The 19,408-nt window shown below is 37.6% G+C and overlaps 1 protein-coding gene across 4 annotated transcripts in view; it reads left to right on the forward strand.

The window, feature by feature from the left end:
- Positions 1-18,499, forward strand: part of GSTCD (glutathione S-transferase C-terminal domain containing) — a 55,476-nt gene extending 36,977 nt beyond the window's left edge. For 2 of the 4 annotated variants that reach the window (XM_067468630.1, XM_067468632.1), the window contains 4 exons: positions 4,250-4,383; positions 7,210-7,240; positions 13,169-13,238; positions 18,067-18,499. In XM_067468630.1, the coding sequence (XP_067324731.1) occupies positions 4,250-4,383; positions 7,210-7,240; positions 13,169-13,238; positions 18,067-18,203 (372 nt within the window). In that variant the 3' untranslated portion in view covers positions 18,204-18,499. Of the gene's footprint in view, positions 1-4,249; positions 4,384-7,209; positions 7,241-11,319; positions 11,444-13,168; positions 13,239-18,066 lie in introns of those variants that run through there. The other 2 variants (XR_010909996.1, XM_067468631.1) reach the window with 2 other exon arrangements.
- The last annotated feature ends 909 nt before the right edge of the window (positions 18,500-19,408 follow it).

A 19,408-nucleotide genomic window follows, 5' to 3' on the forward strand; every position in this document is an offset into this window, starting at 1 on the left:
CACACTCTACGTGGGGTTGCCTTTGAAGACTGTACAGAAACTTCATCTAGTCCAGCAGCCAGGTTACTAACTGGAGCAACATACAGGGAGCACACCACTCCCCTGTTCTGCCAGCTCCACTGGCTGCCAGTCCACTTCTGAGTACAATTCAAAGTGCTGGTCTTGGCCTATAAAGCCGTATACGGTTCTGGCCCAGCTTATCTGTCCAAACGTATCTCCCTCTACATCCGGCCTCATAGCTCAAGATCGTCTGGGGAGGCCCTGCTCTCGGTCTTGTCAGCCTCGCAAGTGCGCTTGGCGGGGATGAGGGACAGGGCCTTCTCGGTGGTGGCCCCATGCCTGTGGAACCCGCTCCCCAGCGAGATCAGGTTGGCTTCTTCCCTCCTTTCTTTTAGGAAGAAGGTTAAATCATGGCTCTGGGACCATGCCTTTGGACAGCAAGCATAACAGCACCTTGGATGTTGAACCGGACTGAAATTGCCTATATGGTTGATGACAATGTTTTTAATGTGTTTTTAACTTAATGTTTTATTTACTGTTTCTATTTGTATTATATTGAGGCTTCTAATTGTGGCCGGTTTGTAAGCTGCCCTGAGTTCCCCCTTGGTGGTTGAGAAAGGCAGGATAGAAATATTGGAAATAAACAAACAAACAAATAATAGAGACAGACTTCCCACAATAATATATCTATCCCATTGAAAATACTCCACAGAGGATGGGGTGCTACTTAATGGGGTGGCTATGATGAAGGGAACAGCAGATTCCCAAAATATGACAAAGTGTCTGCATGATTTTTTGTTGATTTCCCCCATCATCATCATCATCATCACAGCAGATCTAATTCAGCTGGTCGCTTGGCACCCTTTGTAGCAGGTCACCAAGGGGCCTAGTGTTAGGAAAGAGGTGAAGTCATGCATCCCAATTGCATGAACCTGTATCTGAATTCAGCCTAATGGCATCAAGTAAATTTTAATATTTGGCAGCTGGTATCCTTCTTTATGATCTCTCTGACTCTAGACATACAGATCTTGTACAGGCACAGAATCTCATTCAAAACATTCTCAAACTAAGTAGCTTCGTGTCAGGCTTACTTTCCCCACTTTCATCAGTCATGTTCAAGGAGACCTAGCTACTTGCCTCATTTCGCTTTTGTCCTCTTTTGGAAATATTCTCCAGCTGTAATTGAGTGCCACAGAGTGCTATTATTTTTGTTCGCCTTAGTTTATTTTTCATGTTTTAAAGTTGTCATTATTCAACTTCATCATCTATTGAAGCCATTCTTTGATAGCTGGAACTCTTGTGGCAAACTGCTTGGTGAGATGGACACTCTTGGTGCCTTTTTGGTTTCAGCAAGGGTCACAGATATCCAATCTGCTGTAGTTTCATGAAGTAGGAATTGCTAGTGGCTTTCCCACTGCCATTTACATGCTTGAAAAATCAGGTGATCCAGAACCAGCCTCAAAATACAGCTTTTATTTATTTATTTATTTACTTTACTTGTATACCGCAGTTTCTCAGCCCAACAGGCGACTCAACGCGGTTTACAACAAGGATAAGAATCAATCAACGATATACAATTTAAAACCATAAAAGCATAATATACAATATTGACACAACAATAGACAACACAATGCATCTCATAACTAGAGTCGTGATCCAATCCGTCGTCCAAATTTCCATTCCTGTAATCATCACATTCATTGCACTGTTTAACCGAATGCCCGTTCAAACATCCAAGTTTTTAATCTTCTTCGGAACACCATTAGCGAGGGGGCTGATCTTACCTCCATAGGAAGGGTGTTACCTCCATAGGAAGGGCTTTTATTTATAAAAATCTATTTTTCACAAAAGAATAATATCAAATAATAAATAAAATAAAGATCTTAGACTGAAAATAGCATTTTAGAAAGCATTTTAATGCTTTATTCCATAATCTTGAAACTTGCTTCAGAATCACCATCCATATCAACCATATACCAATAAAAACTTAGAAATTGTCTCAGTCTTTGATTACTCAGGATATGCAACTGTGAATTCCCAAAATCTCTGTGCATGCAGTGCCTGGAAGATTATCACTCCCATCAGTCTAGCTTCCACATGACACTTCTGAATCTCCTCAAAAGAAAAAGATGCAAAAGAATACTGAAAAACAACTGAAGATTTTCTCTGATCATATTGTATCTTCAGTCCAGTTGTTGAACATTTGCCTTATTCTGTGCTTTTGGTTCAGTCCCCAAATCTTAAGATGCCACATTAAATGCCCTCCCAGTTTCTGAAGAGTTACTGATACTGGCAGAGTCATAGATCTCCTATTTCAGTTTTGAAAGAGCTTGCAACGGCTGCAGGGACACTCTTCCTTGAATAAGTATTTATGAAAGATCATAGACATGTAACTACACTATTTTAATCTAAACCTCACAGACTAGCATTTCTGAAGATCAGCGTGGCATGTTATTCAGCTGCCGGTGCTTCAGAAGTCATGTCAACAGCTGTGCCATTAAAATGATATGTTTAGCTTTCATCATAGGCATAGGCAGTGCCTTTAGATCCTGCACTGAGGACTTACCATCCAACAGTCTGTTTAAGGGTAAAACAAATAAAGCACATTGGCATCTTTGTAAGATAAGAATTGCAGGTGAGGAGCTGGGAATAAGGGACTAATTCTCATCTGTTTACCAACAAAATATTTAATTGTTACAAACCATCTCCAGAATATTCTCATTATTTGAAATACTCCAGGTCTTCATTAGGGCCTCTTCTGTGGTTCTGCATATTGTCATCTGAAGAAGCACCTGTCTGAAGTAGCAATTTAAGTAGTCACAGTATTGTTCACATTCCTAAAAATATCTTCCAGCTCTTGAAAACATCTTCTTTGACTCCTCAGACTATCATTACTATCGGTTTTATTAGCTTTGTCAGACAGCATTGTCATCCGCGGATCTACTCTTATGCCATGTCAATAACAATCATGGGAACCTTTCCTCACTAGTTCAAAGTGCTTCTTTTCAGCTATGAGTATGGCTCCATCGTTGCTTTCCTTTCATCAACAAGCAAAAACCCTGGGGTAGTCATGCTGTGAGATGCTGTGTTTAAGATTTGTATGTTGTCTTTTAATTAATTTTAATGTTTTATTTTTAAATTTGGTTTTTAAAATGTTTGTATTGATACTGTTATTGAAGGGTTATTTTATAATAGTTTTAATCTGCATTTAATTGTTTTTAAATATGCCATGAGTCTTACTATTGTGAGAAATGTGTTATATAGAAGAATAAAAGAGGAGCAAGAAGAGAACAGTGGAGAGGAAGGACTCATTATAGTATCAGAGATGAAATGAAGTTACGTATACATAGTAGCAGACTATACCAAAAAGTCCATTGTTCCACAAAATCTTCATATGTCAGTTGGAAGCACATTGGGGAAAATGTTAAATAATTATTGGAAAAATCCCATAAGACACTCATTTTACATCGTGCTATGAATGTTATTGTTGATGAAATATTTATATAAATATTTTTCTAACAAATCTGTCTGTAACCTAGCATAACAATGCAGCATAGTCTAGACTCTCAACAAAAAGTTTTTTGACATAGTACCTTGAGTTCATCAGATAAACCCAAACATTCTTTATGCACTATGTATTTAATGTGTGCATTGATAATATCTACATTTGGGGCTGTTATTTCATGAGACTGAGAATCAAACTGGCAGTAGGCATTTCATTTTCCTGTGTGACCTGTGCTGGAACGCTGTCAGATTTCATCCATCTCTGTCAACAGGGTAATCAGCCGTGATTCCTTTGGAGCCATATGAATGAAATGTGTTTAGAATAGTATAAAATATAAAATTGCCTTTACTTATGGAGATTTCTGGATCATTTTAATGCAGCGTTTAATTAATATCAACCAGTTTTGCTTTTTGTATTAAATATACAATATGGCCTTGTATGGTAATTCAAATTGATTAAACTGTTACAGCAACACCCTTTGTCTGCCATGCTAAACTTTATACCATTAGTACACTTCATTTTAAATCTACTGCCAAATATATTTCCTCATCTACTATCTAGTATATTCCTCTCCACTGTTGTCTTTGAATTAGCAGTAAAAATAACTGCTTATGAGTCTAAGAGTCTAATACTGAAATTCATGGCACTTTTCCCTTCTCATTGTGGTAATTCAAATGCCCAGAAAATGGCATGGGGATAGAATCCTAATTGAAAGCACAGTTTTATGTTCCTTTTTGTTCATAGGTAGCCTTGCATGCTTGTGGAGTGGCAACAGACATGGTAATCGAAAACTGCATCAAAGTTCGAGCAGGATTTGTTGTATCTCCTTGCTGTTATGGCTTCATTCAGAACACAGACAAGTTTGCATTTCCACAAAGGTGAACTGTTTGTTGACATCTCTGTATCTCATTGTCCCCATGCATATGTGTAAATGAACAATTGTATGGCATGTAACACATAGTCTGTTGCACCTCAGGCCTGGAAACATCTATGACAACAGCACCACACAAGAGTCCAGAGTATAAGCAAATGGTTTATTGTAAAAACACATACAAATTATGAAAAAATCAGGAATAAAGAAGGAAGATGTGTAATCCAAAAAAGGGTTAGCAATAGGTGATAACCAAACAACAATCCAAATATCTCAGGCAGATTTCAAGGTAACACAGTCCAGGAATAGCCAAAAAGTCACAAGTACAGCATAAGTCTACAAGCCAAGGGAATACCTAGTAAAACTTGAGCAGGAATACAAAAACAAGAACATATAAAACTTGCAGGATACTTAAAATTCAAAACCAAGGCTTCACTTGAAACAAAAACCAGAGAACTCTGGCCTAGCTTCTCACTCGAACACTATGTTGTCTGAACTTGCTAATTAATAGGCACTCATGAAGTCATTCCTTTTCCCATGAATTCTCTCCCCAACTTTCCCACGTAATCACTCTGACTGGCGCTGCCTATTTTCTGCTCTGATCTGTAAATGAAGACTGTTGTTGATCTCCATAGCACTAGGTGTTTTTCCCTGGGAGCCTTCCATATCACTTAGCTCTTTGCATGACTCCTTATCTAATGTTGCAGTTTCTGGCTCCTCTGGCTGACCTTGAAGCCCTGTACTTTTTAAGTCAGGTTTCTCCCAGAGAGAATCATAATTTCCCTGACTTGAATCTTCATCATTTTGTGCCCCAGGAAAGCCCACAGGAAATCCCACAATTCTCTATGCTGTACTACAACATAGTCTTTGATTACGGTCCTGTACACACTGGGAATAATGTCCCACTTTATATAATGAAACAAGTACACATAGATAGGATTTTAGTATGTGTTCACAACACGACAGTAGCTGTGTTAGTTTCAAAAATGAAGAGAACAAGAAAGAAAAGATCAAGAATAAGAAAGTAAAATTAGGCAATAACTTTACTTCAGACAACTGGTGCCAGGTAGTGTATGTCATATCAAGACTATATCCCAGGATGAGCTGTTCTGAAATAAAATAAAGAACTTAGTTGTGCTGTTGTGTAAAGTGAATATGTGATTCATACTCCCTTCGCTGTTCATCTTCATTACTAAAAAAATGTTATTTGCAGTAGAGGTGGAGAACTTGTGGATCTCCAGATGTTGCTGAACTACAACCTCTGTTAGTTCTTGTGTTGGCTAAGGAAGTTGGTATCTACTGATATCTTGAGGGGCACAGGTCCCTCTCCTGATCTAGAGCTTTAATCACAGCTTTGGCTTTTGAGATGCATCTCCAGCTGTTTCACAAATCACTAAAGTTGTCTTCAGATACCTTTCTTAGCAACTATAAACAGGAGCCAGACACAAGAACTGGGATTGAGGGAGAGGAGGAAGTGGAGAAGGAAGCACTCTGAAAGTATTAGATACTCAAGTTAATTAGGAAATGTTTCTTTTAAAAAAAACTTTTAAAATGATAGGCTGCCTTTTCTGCCTTTCTCTAGTCTTATATTCTAATCAAATGAAATACGTTGCTGCTGTTGCTCCCAGAAATAAAAAGAGGCAGTGTGAATTCAGGGAGGGAAGACTGAATCACCAGGCTGGCTGCTCCTTTATAGTGGGGTTGAGTGTTTCTCTGTGTGCCTGAGGCTAGTGCAGGCATGAGATTTAGATCAGTAGGAAAATGGGGAAGGAAGAGGGACTGAGCGGGTGAATGCTTTTGCATGCCCACCCAAAGCATTTGATGGGGAGGTCAGACAAGGAGTTCATTCACAGTTATTAAAATCAGAGACAGGGGGCCATAGTGAGCATGTTCCTGTATTTTGCAATTACACAATACTAACAGTGATGGCAACATGAATGAATAATCCATCCCTCAACATGTTAATAATGAGAAATACATAGTAACAATAATGAGCAATAACCTTCTGGTCATCAGAATAATGAGCAGAGTCACAAGTTCACTTTCAAGAGTAACATTTTGACCTCTAATAAAGCATGAACATCAATGAAAACATTTATTTCCATTTCTGTTTTTTATAAGCTTGTTTTGTATTTTTAAAATAATCTAGTCTTCATTGTTATTCAAACAAATATATGTTTGTACAATTCCAAACGTAGAAAACATTTTTCAGTAGTTGTTGACCAAAATTGTCACAGATTTCTGTAGTATGTTTTTATGAATACTTCTCAGCAGTAAGTCCCACTAGAATCAATGTTGAATTGCAGCCATATTATAGCTATGAAAAGGTTACAGAACACAAATAATGACAGTGAAGCTGTGATTCAGAAAATGTTCAGATAGTTGTATTTAATTATATCTTTTCTACACGATCCAGTTGTATTTATAGCCTTTAAAATAGCCCTTCCAGTTTGGAATTATTGAATTTTTGCATTTTGCTAGAGAACAATTTTGTATAGGAAGGAATCTCTTTATATTCATGAGCATTCTTAAATGAGAGGGCAACCTTGTCCAAAACTGAACGAAGTATTAATCCACCATCAGCTCAGTTCATCACTCTCTTAAAAGGCTGTATGTTTTTTCTTTCAACATCAGTTTTGCAGTGTCTCCCTGTATTAGATATCATTGATACTAAATGTCACCCAAAACATTTTATGCAAAAATACAAAATTTCTCTTCTGAATCTTGGTCAACTTGCAGAATATAAGCATATGTTATTATTTGTTTAAATAGAGTCAATGTGTTAAAGAATCCATCATAGTTTACCTTATTTCTTATCTTCTTTTTATTTCAGTCTTCAGTTCAAGGAAGTATTGTCCTACAAGGTATGCAAAAGATGGAGTTAGAATCATAGAATCATAGAATCATAGAATCAAAGAGTTGGAAGAGACCTCATGGGCCATCCAGTCCAACCCCCTGCCAAGAAGCAGGAATATTGCATTCAAATCACCCCTGACAGATGGCCATCCAGCCTCTGTTTAAAAGCTTCCAAGGAAGGAGCCTCCACCACACTCCGGGGCAGAGAGTTCCACTGCTGAACGGCTCTCACAGTCAGGAAGTTCTTCCTAATGTTCAGATGGAATCTCCTTTCTTGTAGTTTGAAGCCATTGTTCCGTGTCCTAGTCTCCAAGGAAGCAGAAAACAAGCTTGCTCCCTCCTCCCTGTGGCTTCCTCTCACATATTTATACATGGCTATCATATCTCCTCTCAGCCTTCTCTTCTTCAGGCTAAACATGCCCAGTTCCCTAAGCCGCTCCTCATAGGGCTTGTTCTCCAGACCCTTGATCATTTTAGTCGCCCTCCTCTGGACACTTTCCAGCTTGTCAATATCTCTCTTGAATTGTGGTGCCCAGAATTGGACACAATATTCCAGATGTGGTCTAACCAAAGCAGAATAGAGGGGTAGCATTACTTCCTTAGATCTAGACACTATGCTCCTATTGATGCAGGCCAAAATCCCATTGGCTTTTTTTGCCGCCACATCACATTGTTGGCTCATGTTTAACTTGTTGTCCACGAGGACTCCAAGATCTTTTTCACACGTACTGCTCTCGAGCCAGGCGTCCCCCATTCTGTATCTTGCGGTTTACTATTTGTTTCTGTGTCTTTTTCTGGGGTTTGAACGGAATCATTAGTTTGTTTTGTGTTAATTGAGTTAAAAATTTTATTAACGAAGCTTGACAATTATATTTTTATTGCAGGAGAAATTAAATACATACAATGAAATCAGTGTGTTTATTTAATTTCTATTCCATATTTTTAAATTCACATATTCTTAAGGATCATTAATGATTTAAAACATAAAACCGTACAGTTAATAATAAAAGACCCAGGGGTTTCGTAGAAACTATGTTAACTATTAACTATATTATATGTCAAATATTTAATAGCAACTATATTAACTATTAGCTCCCTAATGGCACAGCGGGTTAAATTGCTGAGCTACTGAACTTGCTGACTGAAAGGTCAGCAGTTTGAATCCAGGGAGTGGGGTAAGCACCTGCTGTTAGCCTCAGCTTCTGCCAGCCTAGCAGTTTGAAAACATGGAAATGTGAGTAGATCAATGGGTACTGCTTGTACGGGAAGATAGCAGCACTCCATGCAGTCATGCTGGCCACATGACCTTGGAGGTGTCTACGGACAACGCCGACTCTTTGGCTTAGAAATGGAGATGAGCAACACCCTCCCCCACCCCAGAATCTGACACGACTAGACTTGATGTCAAGGAAAACCTTTACCTTTACCTATCAAGTACTAATATAGGAATTGCTCTATGCTACAATTTAGAATACTGAATATGGATTGCTTTAGCCTTAAGCAGGTGTAGCAAAATTTTATAGAAATAAAAATAATTCATAATGATTTATTGTAGTTGGTTCTGGGCACAATTTCCCTAGCAGAAAGATTTCTTAATATATATTTAGTAAAATGAATCCTTTTGTCTCTTTATTTGTTGGAGGTTATATCTGTACATTAGAACATGCAACGAAAAGAAAGATGGTATCCACATAGATTTGAACTTATATTTGAGCTACCAAGCACAATTCAACGTGCTGGCTTTAGCCTATAAAGCCCTGAATGGTTCTGATCCAGTTTACCTGTCAGAACGTACCTCCCACTTTGAACTGCTGCGAAGGTTAATATAGTCAGGGGAGGCCCTGTTCTCGGTCCCACCATTGTGACTGGTGGGGACGAGAGACAGGGACTTCTCAGTGGTGCCCCCTCGTCTGTGGAACTCCCTTGCCAGTGACATCAGATCAGCCCCCTCACTCCTATCCTTTAGAAAATAATTTAAAACATGGTTGTGAGGCCAAGCGTTTGAACAATAGATACAGCAATAGAGATTGATACTTATCCTATGCTACTGACAATTGGTTTGACCTGGACTATGATTTGAATTTGCGTGATTTTAAATGAATGTTTTAATAATTTAATGTTTTAATTACTGTTTTAATTACAGTTGTTATTTATGAATCTGTTTGATGGCATCAAATGGTTGCCTGTTGTAAGCCACCCTGAGTCCCCCCTTGGGAGTGAGAAGGACGAGATAAAAATATGCAAAATAAATAATAAATAAATATATGAGAGTGCTTTTATGCCTCTTAAGAATATGTAAACAATTGTTTTTTGTCTGATGTATTGAAAACGTTTCATTTTCCCACTTCATTTTTTTTTGACAATTCATTCTTCACTGAGAATAATTAACACAGCAATTTAAACTGCAGATAACAAAAATATTTTTTACAACCAACAAGTTCTAAAAAGCCTTTTGTTTTGACAATTCAGTCTTGTGTTTTTTTAGTCCAAAAGGCAAGCTTGCAGGATGGAAACGTCCAATTCATTTATAGCACTTTATCTTATCTTTGTCAGATGGTGTTTCAGTTACATGCACATATGGTTCTTTATCATATTATACCTATCTTATCATATTGGATTAATATAGTTTTGATTACTGACATGACGCCAAATTTGGAATATGGTGGCTAGACACAGTGTCACTGTTTCCATAGTTTTGCTAAATATTGTGGGGGTTTTTTCACTGAGAGATCCCAGATCCTTGTGTCAAGTAAAACCAGAAGTGTTGTTGTAAAGGTTTGCATTATAAATCACACTAATTATTGCAAAATGGCAAACATAGCAGCCTGTAGTGAAGAGTCAGGTCATTGTTGATCATTTAGATCTGTTTGTTGCAACTCTTTTCATTGCCGATCTGAATTACTGACAGCTTTGAGTTACCCAATACACAAACTTAGTTAATTAATAAATACTCCAGCGAATGTGCATGGCTCACACACATGCGTAAAGAGGCTCTCTGTATTACATCTGTGTTATTGAGCCCATTATTCTTTTGAATGCTTTGTACATTTATATTTTTGTTGTGTGCCATCAAGTAATTTTTGGTTAATGGCAACCATAAGATAAATATATTGTGGGAGTTTCTTGGCAAGATGTGTTTAGAGGAGGTTTGCTTTTCCCTTCCTCAGTAGCTTTCCATGGTTGAATGGGAATTCGAACTCTAAACTCCAAAGTCATAGTCCAGCATTCAAACTACTATTCCATGCTGGCTCTCTGCAGTTTCCAAAAGGCTAGCTGTTTTAAAGACCTAATTGACATTTAGTCTGTAAGGGACAGAAACCTTTCTCAGTGTTTACAAAATACTCTTTATTTATTTTTAAGCAGTTTTAAATCAGGAAAAACTTACCAGTATATTAGACAATTTAGGTATTAGTAACACCTTTCCTCCAGATGTTTTGACTATATTTACCACCATCACAAGCAACTTGGTCAATGATAAGTGTGGTGATCATTGTAATCCCAAACATCTGGATGCCATCTAGCTGTAAAAAGCAGACACCCCTACTCTCTTCTCTTCGTAATTCATTTAATTTATTCAGTTCTCTTTACCCCAGAACCTCGTGTCCACATATTATATTGCTTGAAGCCATGGATGTAATCTCCAAATAGTATAATTTGAAAACTAAAAACCCAATTAAATCCTACAGATTGAAAGATTACTATACCTTTTAGAAACACATAGAATTAGGCACATCATTGTTTTTAATCACCCAGAAAGATTTATTTTTGCAAATGATATTGCCAAAATCCCATATAAAATGTTTTATGTTCTCACATGCTTATCTCCTTCTAAGGTTACAAGCGGCACTGCCAAGATGTATAGATCTAAAATGCTTCTGATTGCAGTGAATTGGTGCTTGAAATTGCAGCTGTCCTAACTAGTGCAGCTGTCACCAATAACACTACCACAGCATTAGTTTTCTTCTTCTTTTAGTCTTTTCCTTGCTTTTCTTGGTATCTTTTCTATCCATGAAAACCAAACTATTTCATAAGTCTGCCTAAAGTATATAATCTAGTGTATATTTAAAGTTCATCTTCTTCTTTCTAGGCTGTTTTCCCAATGGAGGGGTTAGCATAACTAAGTTAATCATAATTTAAATCATAATAATTCATCATGAAGGAATTGCAGTTTCTTAAGTTGCTCCTGACATGGAAAAAAAAATGAAGGAAAGGTAGCTGCTTCTAGTCTGATTCTGTGATTACAATGGTTGTTTGAGCATGCAGTCTTGAAGGTCTGTGTTGTCATTCCAGCCTATCAAAATGTTGGCAACCTTATGTTTACTTATATTTGTGTACTTGCATGGTCTAAAGATTGAGTGTCTCTTTCCTGAAATATTTGGATTTTGGGGAGAGGCGGGTTTTGAAACATTTTATATGCGTATGGAAAGATCTTAGAGATGGGACCAAAGCCTAAACACAAAGTTTGTTTATGTACCATATAGATACACACACACACATACACATAGGCTGATTGTCATTTTACAGACAATATTTTAATAGTTTTGTGCATGAAATAATGTTTTTGTACATTGAACCACCACAAAGCAAATTACTCACAGATGTGGACAATTTGGGGACATTTTCATAGTGGATTTCTGGATGAGGGATACTCAATCTGTATGTTTTACCTGATTTAGATGTAAATTAACAGCACACAAGTTACCTGATACACCCAAGAGAGTAAATATGTATGAGTCCCTTTACTGTTTGGTTTTGGTTTTTGTTATTTTTTGGTAAATGAAAAGTAATAAAAACGATCAAATTACATCAGAGACCTGACATTAGAAGAGTCTTAATCTTTCCCATCTATTCTATGTATGCCTCACTTCAAACTACTATTTGCTACATGAGTGGAATGGTAATATAGGTACTAGTTGGACATACACTTTTCCTGTCGAAAAAATGATCACCAATTCTCTAGTGGTGATCTAATCTGAACAGGTCAGAAGAATAGGCATATGTAATGAGCTGGCACTCAGTAAGTTCGTATGGCAGATAAGGACTTCTTGTGGATCGCATCCATACATAAGCTGGATACTTCCTGATGAATAGCATTGATACTTGTGAACTCATTGATTAAATGTCAAGTGGTTGCAAAGACATCTCCAATAACTGTATTGTTTGAACTGTCAGATGCACATGAGTTGAACCACTATAATACAATACCTCAGCAACTTAAACAAAAGTTGTCATGGTCAATGGCGCTGAACGCTGCTAAGAAATCTAAAAGAATAAAGAAAGGTACACTCATCTTTTCTCTTATGAAGGCAACTGTTTACAAGGGTCATCAGTATAATTTCTAAAAATGCAAAACCCAAACCCAAAAATTTTATAGACATTGACCCATTTTTACAGTGGGATGTTCTCAGTGTGTTGAAACACTTTTTTTGGTTGTGGCAAACAAAACTGGCACGTATTCTACAAATCTGTGGAAGCATCAGAATAGGCAATATCAGTTTTTTCCTTGAATTGTCTTGTAAAGTGGGCTTTTAATATCTAACTGGGTGTTACTACAAAATCTCACCCTATCAAATATTACTGATATGTGGAACATAAAGGTCACGGAACAGTAAAGTTGCAAGACATTAATGCAAAAGATGCAAAATGCAGAAAAAAGACTGTGTAATAGATAATAACCCTCATTAGGCCAACTGCTGTTCAAAAAATACTGCCATGCTAAAAGAGCAATCAAGGACAGCGGGAGCTCACCCCGCTCCCCAGATTTGAACCGAGAACTTTTCGGTGAGCAAGTTCAGCACCTCAGCAGTTTAACCCGCTGCACCATTGGGGGTTCCCACATCATATATATATATATATTGACTAATAAAACAGTTATTTCGGAATGTGAGGGAACATGCCTCTGACTATTTGTGTTTTGTTTTTGTTTTCCATTCTAGGAGCACATGGTTCTCTGCAGATTTGCTGATCAGACAGCTGTCCAGCTTCCTCCTGAACGCAGGCAAATAGGTATGCTGTTCCATAGAGCAGCTGTTGTGTATGGTATGCTTAGCATACTATAAATGGTTAGTTCTGATATGTTTATCAAAAAGGAATTAACATGCTGGTTCCTTGGAACACAGGGTCAGGAATCCTTAGAAATAACAATGAAATAGTTTTTTGTTGATGCTCAATTTAAATCTAGGATTGCATGTGTGGTGCTGTGGAATAGTTGTCTTTCTTTTTGCCAAAATGATAGAATGTTGGAGATGTATTAATACTCTTTCTGATGCCATTGAAATTTGCATTGTAGCTGCCAAATGTGGGCAAACTGGAAAACCTGATACAAAACCTCTGTTAGCCTAAGGTTTTGAGACATATATGTAATTAAAATGCAGGGTAGAAAAACGTTGAAATAAAATAAACATGAAAACAGCCCAAAAGCTTTTGTGAATATTTCCCCAGCTTAACTTTCATGAGGATTGTAAGAAACAACTTGAAGGCACCTAACAATAATTGGGATAAATAGAAAACAAAGCAGGGCTTAATGCCTGCAAATATTTGCCTATAGTCCAGGCATGGGCAAACTTGGGCCCTCCAGGTGTTTTGGACTTCAACTCCCACCATTCCTAATGTCCTTAGGCTTAAGTAGCTGAGGGGAAAAAAGAAAGGGCCTGAGGTTGTTAGGAATGGTGGGAGTTGAAGTCCAAAACACCTGAAGGACCTAAGTTTGCCCATGCCTGCTATAGTCTCTATTTGTAATGTGTTAGAGATGCAGCATAAGTGATCTCTTAAAATTAGCATTTGCAATATTAAAATGTTGTTTTTATGAATAAGAATATAATAGGAAATGCTGATAACTTCAGATAAGTTTCCTTTTTTCACCTCCCAATGAAATTGGCATGACTTTAAGGCAAACACTGTTATCTGAAAAGGAAAATGTACTCTCAGGGTCACAGCTGCAAGTTCAAGTTGTTATACCATCAAATGGGAGTAGTTACTTCTTTGACATTTTGGTGATATGAAAAGGAAGCGTATCACTTCATGAACTGTGGGATGGACGAGTAGACATGAATAAGTGTCGACTCAGCATTTCAGGTAAAATGGAGTCTGCAACGCTTTATAGTGCCTTTTCCCTTCAAGTATAAATGAGATAAAGCAGATATTTGTAAACCTGTGGCATTTTTATTCTTCTTGTAAGGATATACTTGACATTAGGTTTATCCTTTCCCTGAAAAAAACTTTTCCATTTCAGTCATCTTTCTTCACCTTTTAAACTTTGCTAATGGGTGTGTGGTTGGTGTGGATTAAGTTTTGTTTTCAGATAGCCGAGATAAAGTTCAGATCAGATTAGAACAAACCACATGTTCTCTTTAAGAGAGACTCCCAATAGTGAGGTGCTTCAAAAGATATTCTGTGGCAGTAATCATGCTGAGGCCTACCTAGGAATAGTGCTTCTTATGTTAAAAAGTTCCTTATATACCCTTTTGTACTTTAACGAAGATATGCCTTTACCATTTCCAAGAAAAATATTATTTTTAAAGAAAGGAATACAACTTTTTCTTTCCCACTATTTTTTTGAACTTGGTTCTTGTCAGTCTTGAATGTTTGAATTAGGTAACAATATAATTAAGTACTATGCTATCTGTCATACATAACATGGTTTTATATACATCCTCTTTTTTAAAAAAAACATAGTATTAAGAAATCTAAAACAGTATTTTCAATTTAATTTTATTACAGAGTTAGTTTAAGAAAGATGATGCATGTCTGATAACAATGCAATGTTTTGACTGTTTTCTTCAAAATCCTATATTTGAATATAATGTTACAGAAAGCTTTGGGAAAACTCGACACATAAAGTATAAATTATTGGGTATAGAGGTCACTTAGAAATTACTTGTTCAGATGAACAGACTCCCATATTTTTAAAATATTTATGCTAGTGATAATTCCTGATCAGATACTTTTTTTCTGATCACATATTCCTGATCAGATACTCTCTCTCTGGAGCACACTGGGCTTTTAATGACTGGGTATAACCTAATAGTGGTTTCTCCTACAGTAAACTGCACACCAGACATGTACAGTTAATTATATATTGATTTATTTATATGCAACTTGTGGAGTGTTTTCAGAGTAGTATACAGCAAACTTTTGAAAACACTATAAAAGGAAATAGTGGCTTTTTAGCAACTCTATCCTGCTTACGGTAAAGACACTTGCCCTTGTGCTTGGCTATTCTGCTGCTGAATATGCATATCCAGTGTGGAATACATCTCACTATGTTAAAACAATGGATGTGGCATTTAATGAGAAATTATATTGTTTAGCCGGTATTGCACCACCTGACATCAGTCAGGAAGTAGCAGCCAATAATGAAAAAAACCAAGGCAGTGACATATCCAACCTATCCTCTGACGCCTTAAATCAAGAAACAGTTTTCTAAAATCTACAGAGATACTCGCAGGAACACCTCAGCAAGCAAAAGTCCAAAAGTGGCAGGTTAAAACCCAGAACATCAATCCATGGGTGATACTGGATAAGAAACTCCTTCCTGTGCACACAGAAGAATAGGCGATTTAGAAGGTGCTGAACAGATTGCACTCTGAGACCATGAGATGCAGAGTTAACCTTAAGAAATGGGCTACAGGGTTCACAACATGTGAGTGTGGAGAAGAGCAAACCACAGACAACTTGCTATAATGCAACCTGAACTCTGCCACATGCACAATGGAGGACCTTCTCACAGCGACACCAGAGGCACTCCCAAGTGGCCAGCTTCAGGTCAAAGGAAATCTAATATAATGCCAAGTTTTTAACTTAGTTCGTATTCTTAAATGCATTATCTGTACCCTCAGTTTGCTTCTGACACAATAAATAAATAGGTTTTTCCCCCCAACTAGAATGGCTATTACTAAAATTGCACTGCCTTAATAGGACACAGTATGACACAACACAAGGTGCCTATACTTATGTTACCAATAGGGGAGCTAGTACTATTGATTATATGGCGGTTTCTGCCAACCTGATACCTGATATCCAAAGATTTGCAATTAATAATAGGGCAGAGAGTGATCATTTTCCTCTGTCACTCCTTTTTAATTTTGAAACATCACCTCCAACACAATCCTTTCAAAATTCACAAAATCTAAATGGAATCCATGTTGGAGAATGGAGAATAAGGTGTTCAGTCAACCTAGGCAACTCCATTCTGCACATATTAGAGAGCAACCCCTATAGATTTTGCCGACAATACAAACATTTTAAACGCCTATCAATCCATCATTCAAAATCTCAGACCCAAACTGGTCTGTAGTAAACAACTAAACCCCAACAAGGTGGGAATTAACAGATGGTTTGATTCTGAATGCAGAAGCGCCAGGCTAGCCCTAATGGAGTATTCCAAACATACACTTAGAAACAAGGATAGTACTGTCACTGCAAGTCTAGCTCAGATGAGGGCTTCGTATAAAGCACTCTTAAAGTAGAAAAAAGACACACATGTCAGAGCTCAGTGGAACCAACTAGCACTAGCTGTGTCGGAAAAAAATGAGAAGCAGTTCTGGGATATTATCTCAACCGGAATGCATACGGTCAGGCCAGTAGTCCTTGGGCATATTTCAACACAGCAATGGTTTGACCATTTTAGTAAACTCTACGGAGCTACTTCTTCAGAAAATCATCCTACCAGTGTTCCCAATACCACATGTTTGCCTTACTGGCCCCCTGCGTCACCTTCTGAGGTGAAGAAATTGATTGCAGCCCTGGCTCTGAGAAAGGCTCCAGGGGAAAATATGATGCCCCCAGAAATATTTAAACATTTTTCAGAGCGGTGGGCTCCAATATTAGCCAAAGTGTTCTCACAAATCAATAACACAGGCATAATCCCAGAGGGCTGGAAACAGAGCATAGTTGTCCTCTTTTACAAGAAATACTAGAATTCTGTTTGCCTTCTGTCATTGTGACCCCGCCAAAACACTCTTTGTGTTGCACTTATCATGTGATGAACATGTCTGCCTTATCCCTTAATCTTTTAATCTCTGTTTTGCCAGCAATTATTTCTATTCTCAGCATGAGGAGATATTTCCAGTGTATTAGAAATTACCAGATTAGAAAAAAAAGTTATATTAAGAAACTACAAGAGGTCCCTGGGTTACAAATAAGATTCTTAAAATGAATTTGGATGTAAGTCACAACAGGTACACTTTTTAAGTGTAACTCCAGCCACTTTTTCTTAAAGTTTTGGGTAGTATAGGGAAGGTTAACATTGATGTAACATTTGTTTTGCTGTCTGTGTCCCTGTTCATCAGCTTTTGCCTCACTTTGTCCCTGTGACAACTGGATTTTGAAAATTTGGGTTGTTGTGGAAACAAAAATTGGTGATAAAGCTTTGGTCTAGACACCTTTTTCTATGATAACTTTTATAGGAGTTAATTTTCCTCCCTAGAGGTAGAGTTCTTCTCATTTCCTGTTGTCTCACCCATTTGTGACCAGGAGTTGGATGTAAGTTAGATGTTTGTAACCCAAGGAGTGCCTGTATAAGCAAAATCTGGTTTGGATTGTTATCTAGGTTAAATTAAACATTCAATTGACATTGCAGCAGCACCACAATGGAATTTCCTCCCTCCTTCAATTCTCAGTGCCATCAGAAAACTAGCTCCAGAAAATTCCCTAGTTTCCAAATCAAGATTTAAACAGTGCAAGAACCTGTAGCAGGAAGGGGAAAGTCAACAGTTGTCCACTGGCCAAAGTATTACTGGTACCGTTAGCAGTATGATCAATGCAAAATCATTGATTTTCATATAGAATGTGTTGGGAAGAGTTTACTTAGCTTGTATTTTTTCTTATGTTTTAGGTAAGCATTGTATGGGACTAGTGGATCTGGACCGAGCCTGGAGTGCAGAAAGAAGCAACTACTCCGTCCAAGTGATTTCCATGGAACCAGAGACATGTTCCCCAAAGAACAACTTGATAGTGGGTGTCCCGATCTAGTTCAAAGTTTTTTTCTATCAATTGGAACCATTAAGCAAACCATGTGTTCAAAGTCTTGTACTATCTGAGATATTTAACTTTGCCTGGAAGCAGACACTGCACATCTTGAATCTATTGCCTCCATAAAAAGGAAGTAGAAGGGAAAGGGCTTGGCAGTGGGACTGCCTTGCAGAGCTTCCTAAATCCTGCTTGAAATGTGTGATTAAATGACAGCTGGTTCTCAGAACAGAAATAACTCAAAATGCTCATCTTCCTGCATGGTAATAGAAAACAATAAAGTATTTTTTTAAAAAAGACCTTAACGTTTTATTGCTGAAAAGATTATTGTCTTTTCTATGCGGATGATTTTCCAGTAGAAAAACATACCTTGCAAAATGATTTTGTGCTCACACAGTTTGACAATACCAACAAGAGTATCCAACTGCAGAATTGAAAAAGCAGAGCCTCTTTTTAAAAATCTACTTTAGTTTATTGTGCAACGTTGTACTCCCTAAAACCATAGCTCTTTTTTTTAAAAAAAAGATATATTTTTATGAAAATTGTATCACAGAATACAAAATAACTTGTTACCACTTGGTTAGTGCATGTATCAACCATGTCAGTCTTTTCTGTGGAGATGTGTTTTCATGTTATCCACAAGCGTTCTTGAGAGATGTGTCTCCTCTCAATTTTTCTTTTTTCTTCTTCTTAAAATATCATTGTAATCCTTTTTTGAGGTGTTTTCTAAGAATTGAATGATTGACAGTAACATATAACTTGGTGGGGAGCCACACAATAAGGGAGGGGAAGAAGCCCCCGCATTGTTGCCTCCATTGCGAGCGTCAAACTGGCTTGGTTCATGGCTTCACTCACTTTGTCCCTATTCAAGGCCAATAACAACCGAAAACACTGTGAAAAGAGACAACGACTCTTGCTCCTCAGAGTCAGACAGCCGATGGTTGGTTGCCGTGGGCCCAATGACAATGGGGAAAAAGTGTGCAGTGGCAACCCACCCGCCAAGTTCCACTTCAGGCACAACAGTGGCTAATGGAAAGCAGGTTAAATGGGCTGGCACTAAGTAATATCGGGAACAAGTTATGCACAGATACAACACTCATTACAACTGTACTTTCTTTTACATTCTCTACAATTTTCCTGGACACTCACCCAAAAAATATTCTTTGACGGGCCACAAGTGGCCCATGAAACATAAGTTGTGCAGGTCT

This window comes from Anolis sagrei, chromosome 5 (genome assembly GCF_037176765.1).
Source record: "Anolis sagrei isolate rAnoSag1 chromosome 5, rAnoSag1.mat, whole genome shotgun sequence".
Classification (NCBI taxonomy): Eukaryota; Metazoa; Chordata; class Lepidosauria; order Squamata; family Dactyloidae; genus Anolis; species Anolis sagrei.